The sequence below is a fragment of the Arachis ipaensis genome, chromosome B06, assembly GCF_000816755.2.
Source record: "Arachis ipaensis cultivar K30076 chromosome B06, Araip1.1, whole genome shotgun sequence".
Classification (NCBI taxonomy): domain Eukaryota; kingdom Viridiplantae; phylum Streptophyta; class Magnoliopsida; order Fabales; family Fabaceae; genus Arachis; species Arachis ipaensis.
This window is the reverse complement of record NC_029790.2, coordinates 688,713-699,556: the sequence shown is the minus strand read 5'-3', so window position 1 is coordinate 699,556 and position 10,844 is coordinate 688,713. Positions and strand designations below refer to the sequence as shown.

At 32.6% G+C, this 10,844-nt stretch overlaps 1 protein-coding gene across 1 annotated transcript; it reads right to left on the bottom strand.

Moving 5' to 3' along the window:
• LOC107645300 (auxin response factor 5-like) lies at window positions 1,878–7,601 on the bottom strand. The gene is given in 16 exon segments (XM_021103629.1): window positions 1,878–2,364; window positions 2,466–2,656; window positions 2,808–3,700; window positions 3,875–4,057; window positions 4,135–4,270; window positions 4,351–4,426; window positions 4,545–4,667; window positions 4,763–4,927; window positions 5,021–5,111; window positions 5,230–5,314; window positions 5,418–5,570; window positions 5,839–5,895; window positions 6,046–6,144; window positions 6,503–6,615; window positions 6,763–6,948; window positions 7,472–7,601. Coding segments are annotated over 15 exon segments (2,622 nt in total). The 5' UTR covers window positions 6,902–6,948; window positions 7,472–7,601; the 3' UTR covers window positions 1,878–2,246.

Genomic DNA, 10,844 nt, shown 5'->3' with positions numbered 1-10,844 from the left:
TGAAACAATACAAATATATAGTGACTGATTTAGTGACTAATTTTTTCCAGAATATCCACCACATTTATAGGAGGTTATATTTAGGTGTCAAGAAGAGAATAAATATTTTACTACCAATCACAAATTTCATGTTGAATTGAATTCATTTACAAGTTACAACCCTAACTATGAAGTAACATTACAAACTAGTAGAAAATTTGCACAACACGATTATGACCCATGAAACATGGTCAACAGATGCAAATGTTAAAGCAAATTTATAGCACCTTTTTTTTTGGGAGTACATCTACCATATCTAATACAAGCAAATTACCTAGTAATCCACTATTTTATTAATAAAACATTTGTAAAAGTAATAAATATTACATTACTCTGCATAGTCATTTTTTTCCTCTCTTTATAAATGGTTTCAGATTTTAATCTTAAACATAACAAAAAAAAATTATAAAAAAGAAAAGTTATGCACCAAATCTTTTCCAATTTCATTATTTCTCTTGGATGTCACCTAATTTATTTGTTAGCAAGTTGTAGTGTGTATCTTGCTGCATATATTTTTGATCATCTGTTGGTCAATAATGAAGGGCATGGATTTGCTTTTAATATCTTAAACTATGCAATATGTCTCTAATTATTATGAGTAACTTAAAGTTGAAGCTATCTATTTATTTCTTTTAATAACTCGAGAACCGTTCTGTGCTCTCATGAAACATAGTAATTGAGATGAATTATGTTATGTCAGTGTGTGCTTCCTGAGTAAACTTCTCATTATTCAATGGCAGAAACAAACAGTTGCTGTTTTACATAGCCACCAATCCACCATAATAATAGTGTCCCTATAATGTTTAACCTATGGCTGCTTCTATCACCATTTTCTTGAAATTAAAGAGATTACAACTCAGTTGCCTTAAACATCAAAATACTATTCAATTCGAATCGAATATCGCATTATCGACCCCTTGACAGTTGTAGAATGCCTAAACAGCAACGACCAAAAGCGGCTGCAAGTAATAACTACCTTAAGATATGGCAACAACTAAGAATAAAAGGAACTAAAAAAGGAAGTTATATTTTCCAAACACACCAGATCACCAAGTGTATGATCTCGTATTTGAGCGACAGTGTGCTTTTTGCAGGTTTCTGGCCGGAGGTCGTCCGGCCATGATAGAGTGGTGAGAAGATAGGACTTGCCTCGACCGAAGACCATCTTCGAAGTACAGGTCTGGAACAATGATTGAAACAATAAATATATAAAGTAATGATAGGTGAAGCTGAAGTAACTTCCATGAATGAAGTAAACAATACTTCAAGATCACAGACCAATTTCTGAATACATTATTGACACCAAACTAGGGAGTCAAAAAATATTAACTGGAGCGCCAAAAACCAAGATTAAATTGAAAAATGCACCCAGTTGAACTCAAAATTGATCTGACCAATGTAACTAATGATGACTATTTGACCATTTATTTATTACCATGATTCATGGGAACACAAGTTGCTTAACTACTGCCTGCTGGATTGCTTCGAATGGTGTTATATTTAGTTTGGGAAACAAAAGAAGTGGGGAAAAAACTAAGCAACCAGAATAATATTAAAATTCAAGAGCTAATGCACAAATTTCCATGTTGCATCTTAAGTTTTCACATATCAAGTTAACAAGATGGAAATTCAATGCAAAAATGTTACTAATTCAAGAAGAGAGCAAAAATAGCTAATCACTTCTTTAATTTTAAAGTATCTATCAATTTAGACAAAGTAATACATTAAAATATCAATATATTTCGACAATTATGTCTTTATACATTGACATTCTAACGGATAACTTGTCTAAATTGATTTTGAAACAGATCTAATATTTGACAAGTTGCAAGTCATATGCTATAAGCAAATAAAGCATAATATTTCCACTTGCTTGCAAGAATGTCTCACCCAACATGACATTAAGTATGTAATCTTTGGCTCATTGGAACATTCTAGCCTGTGACCTTTCTTAAAACTCAGACCAACCTTGTCTTCAAGTTTTTTCCATACACCTAATACTCCATTCTTTGCCAAAAGTGTCACTTAGTTCATACATTACATAGAACCTTTGTGTCATTACAAGGTTGATACATAGGAATTCTACAACAAATAACTTTACTTTTGAGATATTTTCTTGAATTAGAAAAAACACTTTGATGCCAGTGTTGCAATGAAATTGCAAAGAATGGCTTAAGTGATATTATATATAGGCCACTACCTAATATTCAAACATTGATCCCTTGCAAGGCTCCACTGTTGAGAAGCTTCATTCCCTCTTCACTCATCTGTTGAACTTCTGAAGGCGATAAGATTCTGATGCATCGAACGCAGCCGACAAATTCCCTGCAGAAAATTTAAATGAAGGAAATTATCAGATGATATGCTATTTGATCATATAAATATATTTTCATAAATCCACATTACAAGAGAATGCAGAAACTTACTCCCAAGGATCATCCCCAACAAGAAGAACATCACTCTCATAATCCACATACACCAGTTTCCAGCCGGAACCTTTGGTGTCATTCAGCAGACCATCTAGTCCAAACATGCATTCAATCGCGCGGATCAGCTCTTCGTAGTTCTTGAAAGTTGTGACATCAATTGATCTTCCTACAGATCCTGCCTTTTGCACCTGTCAGCATTGAATCAACAAAACCATGATGATTAGATGCAGTTGATACAATTGATTTTTTATTAGGAAAAATGCTAATAGCATAAATGTCATTCATTTGTAAGATATCTTAGCATGACTGTGAATTTGGAAAGAGGTTTCAACAGCAAACCTTAGTGTAGGTTCGCACGGGCGCAGCAACTGGTTGCCATGAGTTATTCTGCAGAAAGCTGCTTTCATCAAAATCAACATGACTTGAAGATGTACCACCTGAGTTGTCTTGCAGAGGAAAGGCATGTGACTCAGTTAGACTTGCAGAGGTTATCTGAGACTGGACATCCTGGCTAGAACTTAAGTTGCCGACGATGCAATCTTGTGGATTCTGGAAATCCCTCTCCTTCAGAGTGCAATACTCATCCAAAATGGTGCTTGAAGTTGAAGGATCAACCATGGTTGTATTTACACTATTACTAACATCGACACAAATTTCACTTTGATTATTGCTCTCTGCTGAAAGATCCCTCAAATTGTTTGAACTCGATATACCGTTGAGGCTGTACATCCCCGGCTGACAGACAGATGTCAGCTGGTCTACTTGAGACAAAAGCTTAAAATTCTTGACATATTGATCCCACACTTCTTGGTTCATTGGCATGGGAGGATTCACTACTTGAGGTTGAAGTGCGGCAGAATGCTCTTGAAAATCTGATACCGGCCCAGTTGATCGGTTTTGGTTAGCAAAAGTTTGGTTAGAAGAATACACCATCCATTCATCAATGTCTAGCTGAGGAAGCATGCTGTTTGCAATTGCAGAATCACCTTGAGGCATGTCAACAAGTTGAGGATGGGATACCGATGATTCTAACTGAGGTTGTATAGGCCATGAACCGGATTGCGCAAGTGACTGACTCTGGTTTTGATTAAGGAATGCCAATTGGTTCGCAACACTTTGAGAGTTAGCAGGATTTGAGGCCACTTTTTCAATGTTGGTTCCTGTTCCTGCAGATGGAATCTCATACATTTGATCATTTAATACCTCAGGTTCGAGCTTCGGCTTATCAATAACTGTTCCAGAAGACATATGGTTATCATTTTTCGCTTGAGAATGTAAGTTCACGACATTAGCTTGGTCAGGAACAGATTGAGAATACAAATTTTTCAGTGGCAGGTTCTCTGTACTAGCAAGATTAACTTTATGGTTCTCTGGTGCCTGTGTGGTCTTTGCATCTTGTAGAGTACCTCTCATAGCAACAGATTCTTGTTGCATGGCCATGGCTCCATTATTGTTAATAAGTTGTGGCTTCAAAAGCATTTTCATCAGGTGTTCAGAGTAGATATTTGGCATTGAATTCGCCAGCTCCGTTGCACCGTTTTCAGGAACTCTTATATATGGTCTTCGTATCAAAGCTCCCCAGTCGTTTTCTGCACCAATCAACATTAACTTATCAGACACAGGAAAGCTCATCGATATTTGAGGGAACACAGATCAAGTAACTTACCCAAAAATCCAGACTGTAATGGCCGTTTTAGACTCGAAGTTAAAGAAGGAAATATAAAAAGGCTTTCAGGAGTCTCAATTTCCCATACACTAACTCTATTCTGCTTGTCACCACATCCTGGTTCATCCCACTCCACCTGCTCATAGAAAAATAGTTGGACTAAACAACAACATATTATGAATGATCGAACTTCACATTAAACTTTTTATTAACTACCTGAATATTTCGCCACTTAGAACCAGGCCATCTCAAAGGATCCAAGTCACTGATACCAACTATTGTACCCATATACCTGCAGGATGATGAAGCATATGTCAACTTTTCTTGCTTGTTAAGGATTTTTCACATCACAGCTGAATGGTCCAGCAGCCATATTATAGTACAGCTTAATCCAAGGATCGGAAAATTACCTGCGCTTACCGGATTCTTCTGTCTCAAACATCATACCAAATCTCATGCCAACTGAGAGTTGTGTCCCATATACAGATTTTCGGTACTTAGCAAGTGGAATAACAAATTCTGAAGGGCATGCCCTACCAATAAGTAGAAAGCAAACATTTCAGACACTTAAAAAAATTACCCTCACAAGTTTTGTATGCAATGAACGTGTCAAAAATATCAAACATACCTTGGATTATAGAAAATAGTGAAAGGAATTCGGTTAGAAGCCGCGTGAGCTGCAGCAGCAAGCACACCAATGTGCATGCTATCAGCAGAAAGAACTGATGATGGCAATGTTGTTTGTTGGCGATTAACACGCCTAACACCAACTCGCAGTTGCGATTTCTCATCCCTTGAAAATGTATAAACATGGTTTTAGTAATCATAACTGATAAAAAGATTAACTTGCCAAGGAAGAATCCTAGTTACATAATTTCCAAATTACCTGATAAATAGAACAGAATCCCCTGCTCTAAGCCTTTTTGATCCGACAAATAAACTCCATCCTGTTGTTAAAAGGTGTCTCTTGGGCTGACCTACAGACACAAGTGTAAAAATTGCAAGTCAGGAGCACTCTCAAAATAATACACAAATATGCATTTGACAAAAATACCTGATTACAAAAGACAGAGTTGAACACTAAAAGGACCCCACCCCGGTATATATGTCAAAATATCCAAGTATTGTCATGCAAATCACGGACAACTAGTTCTTGTGTTGGAGGCTGAATTGTGTAGTCCTGAAATGAAAGTGAAAAATTAAGAAAAAATAAAATAAAATCAGATTGATACAACATCTCAAGCAAAAACAAAGAGGATTTCCAACTGAGTTTATAGCCATACCAGTGGAGGAAAGAGCTTTTCTGCCGCCCTCCGTGGAACTGAGAAACCGCCGTGTGTGCTGGTGTCACTTGCAGTCAAAGTTTTGCAGAAAAACTCAGTTGGATGCTTGCTGTGCTTTAGGCCAAAATCAGATATAGGAAACACATCTTTCTCCTGAAACATACAAACATAAGCTAAGGAGAATGACCAATATCACAAAAAACTTTTAACATTTGAATGGGTAAGAAGTAAGAACTGAAGCTTTCTGAAGTACTCTCTTTGTTCCAAATACAAGTCACTTTGAAAATTTGGTACATTCATAACAAAATGTATCTAGATATGATATACATTAAAATACATTGATTTATCAATATACTAAATTTTGAAAGTGACACATCTTTCTTTTGAATAGAGGTAGTAATATACTAATATTCAAGCTTACCGAATTCAAGGGCTGGAGACTCATTTGAGCATAGATTTCATCTGTATCTTTGTCTGCCTATAAAATAACACAGAAAAACCAAGAAAAGGTAAGCATTTGGGGAAGTTGTGATGATTTTGAAGTTGAAAAATGTGGAACTCAAGACTAATACAAAGAATAAAGAAAGAATTTGGAGAATCAAACTAGCCCCAGAAGAAGCAGACTCACATGAAGTGTGACATTTTGAACTTGGCAGAGCAACTGAGATGGAAGGTTTGGATAGTTTGGAATCTGAGATGTTGCTGTTCTTCTGGTGGAAGCTGCCACCTGTTTTAGATTCACAACACAAAAGGGTCCACACCACACACACATGGCTTAAGTCAACAAAACTATGCTCTACCAATCAGAATTGAAAAGCTCCTAAGATAATAACAGAATCTTGAATGGTTAAATTCACAAAAGAAGCTTGTGACACTAGTAACAACTAGCAATTCTTCTGCATCATTAATATTTTTATCCCAAAAGGGACTCCCCCTCCCTAATATGAGAAAAGGAGACTAATGAAGATATTGTGCCTCTACTACTATGCCAGCATCCTTAGTGCTTCATTCAGATTGATTGAAGCACTAATGAAGATTTAGCATTAGAATTAGCACTGAAAATTTTATCAGATGAAGAGATGTACCTGCTCACTATGTCCCTGGGGAAAGTAATAAACAAGACTTCCCACTTGAGGCAAAGAGACAAGAGGGCCAGCACAAGCATGCCACAGTTCTGAATTCAAAGTCTTTCTCACCCCTGAAATTACCATCATCATAAAAAGAAGGCGAAAAAGGTTAAGGGTGAAATATTTAGCTTGATGAATGATGAAACCATATAATTAACCATCCATTATTAATTAACAGGGGAAAGATTAAGTGGAAAGATAAAACAAAGATTACAAACCAGAGTGCTCTTGCATTTCCTTGAGGAGCTTCATCTCAGCAACTAGAGTTTGACCCCCAACAACACCAACACCACAAGTTTTAACCTTTTCTTCTAAGGAAGCCATTAATGCTGCACCACTCTCTACGTTTTTAAACATAAACCACCCAAAAAAGGAACCTCTTTTTCTACTCCTTCATAAACAACCTCAAAAAAAAAAAAACTTCACATAAGCTTCATCCCCACCAAACCAAACAACCCCCCAAAACACAAGCTTCAAAAGAGGATGATTTTCACTACCCCATTTTCACAAACACAAGTGGTGCATAGAAAACATAATAGGGGGTGTTTGAGCTGGGACCATATAATAGTATTAGTATTAATGATGTCGTTGTTAACATGAGAATGAGAATGAGAATCTCATGATCCTTATAAGTTGTCGGAGGAAACAAAGAAGAATCCAAAAGAGAACAAAGAACCTGCAAAAAGTGCAGATCTTTGTTTTTTCTCTTCTCATAAAGAAGAAAAGGGTGGCATGTAGTAGAAGTAGCATAGGGGGCTGGGATCAAAGTAAGAATGAGTTAAAAGCCATCATCAATTTGCAACACAAGCACGCGTATCAAAGCAGCATGAAATGAGAGAAAGACTCTTACTTTTTTGCTGCTAATATTATAATTATTATTCTTTTTTCATTTTCATTTTGTTTTCTATGCTTGAAAAAGAAATTAACCTTTCAATGAAACCACCCATCACAATCACAATCACAATTCACAACAACACACCACTGATGCTGATACTGCTGCAGCAACCATGGTCCATGGTTTTTGCTTTTTTCTTTCTTCTTATTAGTTACTACTCAATTCTCAAGCACTCATACCAAAACTCAAACACTATGATACGTGGACTATTCCTGTAGAGACATTTGACCCAACCAAAACTTTTATATTTTTTTAATTCATATTCTCTACTTCAATTTTACTGGCTAAAAAATTTGGATATGGAAGTAGGAGTAGTGTTATACCTTAATGTGATAATTTTTGGTGTTTTTTAAAATTAGGGGAGGTACATAAATCGGACTCTTCGATTTGTGTTTAAAAATTTTAAAAAATTTGGGGTACACAAATCGGACAGTCCGAATACAGAAATCGGACGGTTTAATTTCTGTACCTCTTAAAAATCGGACGGTCTGATTTGTACTCCATAAATTAAATCATCCCACATTTTTTTAAAATACCACAATAAATCACAATTTAAAAAATACCATTATTAACCCAATATTAAAATAAAAATGTGCAATTTTACGATACAAAATATTAATGTCATTAAGTCAGATTTTTACTCTTTATTAAAAATTACTCTTTTGTCTTCTCTATTTTAATTATTGGTTCAAAGAGGTACCATATATTAATGCATGCCTCCTGCTATGTCCTTTGTGTTGTGTATATTCTGCACTTTGCAGCTTTAGAAGCTAAGGCCATTTTTATATTACTTTTTAGATATAAATATACATATTCTTTTAGTTTTTAGAAATAGTATTTAAAAAATACATCAATTTTGTTAATTTTAGAATAGAAAATTTATGTTTTTGTTATTATATTTATAATTAAATATTTTCTTTTTTATTTCAATTTTAAAGATATTATTCAAACAAAATCTTAAGCTTCCTTTATAATCGAACTGAGTTATTTAGGGCTTGTTTGGGTGAGTTTCTAAGAAAAAAATCTGTTTTTGAATTATCTTATTTTAAAAGATCTTATGAAAAAGTAAAAGTAATTTTATGTTTGGGTATCTCATGTAAAAAGATTTTTTTTATTTATCAATTATGTTTGGGACTTTGGGTATAACAATATAAAAGTACTTTTTTGTTTATTTATTATATGAAAAACATCTTTTTTTAAAGAAAAAATATCTTTTAAAAAATATGTAAATTACTGCTTCTCAAAAAAGATATTTTTTTATTTTTCTAGTGCTTTTACTTTTACTACTAGAAATTTGCCAAACACGCTAAAAAATAAAAAAAATCTTTTTTTTATTAAAAAAAATCTTTTTTTATCAAAATAATGGCGCCCAAACAAATACTTAATCATCTAAAATTAAGAAACTAACTGAAGTCAATAATGTTCAAAGCTGAACTACTAAAGTAAGGAGTTGTGTTAAAATCAAAGGTTGATGACAAAATAAACATTCACATAAATGCAAAATATATATTATAATAATATTCTACCTTAGTTTAAAATTAAATGTCATTTTTTAGATATACTTAAATATAATTTAGAAGTATAAATACATTAAAAAAGTGTAATATTTATTTATGCAGATAGTAAATGTATGTAATAATATGATTATGATTATGATTATTGTTGGTATTTGTAATAAATGAAAATAAGAAATAATGTAAAGAAAAAGAGCGAACCAAAGAAACACGAAAGCACAGTACACCTACAGACTATGATATGCAGAGAGCTTAGCTTAGTTGGGAAAGTAATATTTAAAAACACTCTTTAAATTTTCTGAAAAAGGAAGCAGATGAACCCTGCCACAAGTCATTGCCTTCATACTCCCCCAAAGAATCTTTATTTATTTATTTATTTAATAGTCAAATTTATTTGGGAATGATCATTTGTTTTTTAATTTTGTTTTTAAAAACAATTAAATTAATCATATTAGTCCCTAAAAAAATAAAATATAAGTGAAATTATTCCTGTCATTAATTAGATAATGACTTATCATATTAAGTATTATGTGATATAATGATGTAGTAGATTAATGACACATATCACAAAATAATTAATTAATGTGTCAAGTCAGGAACACATGCCACATGGCATGTCTAATGTGTCACATATTATCTGATATATCATAAATTTATTTAGAGTCAAATTAATTCTTAAAAATTAGTATTAAATAATATTTAAAAATTAATATTATGTCAAAAAATAAGAGATTTATATAAGAGTTAATTTGATCAATTTTTAAAATTTTGAGATAAAAATAATTTAGTATATATTTTTAGGAATTAATTTGACTCTAAATAAATATATGGCCTATCAAATAATATATAATGTGCCATGTATCACTGATCTGATACGTCAATTAATTATATTGTAATATGTGACATTAAGAGAATTTTTTTTTATCAAATCGAACTTAAGTGAATTATAGTGTGAATTTTGCTAATAAAATCAAGTGTTTGATTGCAGAATATTTGTTGGCTAGTATTAATTTTGTGTGTATACATATATTGTACTTAATCTCAAATAATTTCACTCAAAACTTATAAGTCCAATGAATTACATGAAATAAAACTCGTTTATCGATAATAAGCACATTTGTACTTCTTTTTGGGTTACAATTGTAACTCATTTCTTTTTTCATCATGTAGTCACATCTGATTGTGCCACTTAGATACATTTTTTTTAAAGTAAAAAATAAAAACATGCATGTACCTAGCAAGCATTAATTTTGGCATACATACTAGAAAACAAACTAAGATGATTTATTAATGTATCGCCAATTTGTCACATCAATTTTGAAGATGTTCCAAATTTGCTTTGCTATTGCTGTTAATTTCACCTGCCCCCATTAGCATTTTCTTTGGGATACCCCCATTAGCATTACATCATCCTCATAATTGATTATAATTATATTTACTACTCTATTTCTTCGTGCCTTTTAAGGTATTTCATGATTATTGTCTTGGTCCAAAGTTATAGACCTTTTTACAACAACATTATTGAATTTACAGAAAATTATGTACTAATAACCAAGGTTATTAAGTTGTAATATTGAGAGTGAAGAACTTTTTGTCTATTTTTAATAAAAGATAACGCAACTGTTTATCAAATTAAAAGAGGATATTATAATATTCTGAGACAATGTACATTTTTTTATTAAAAAATCTGTTAAATATTAATAAAAATTAATTTTATAACAACTTATTTATAATTTATGCATATTTTATTAACAAAAAGGTGAATGTTTTCTGGAAGTAGTATTGTTTGTTTTGTGAAAAAAATTATTTTGTTCTATACATTTTTGTAATTTTTATATTGTCCTTCAATAAAAAATTATATATATATGGAATGATTATCTCAAATATTCTC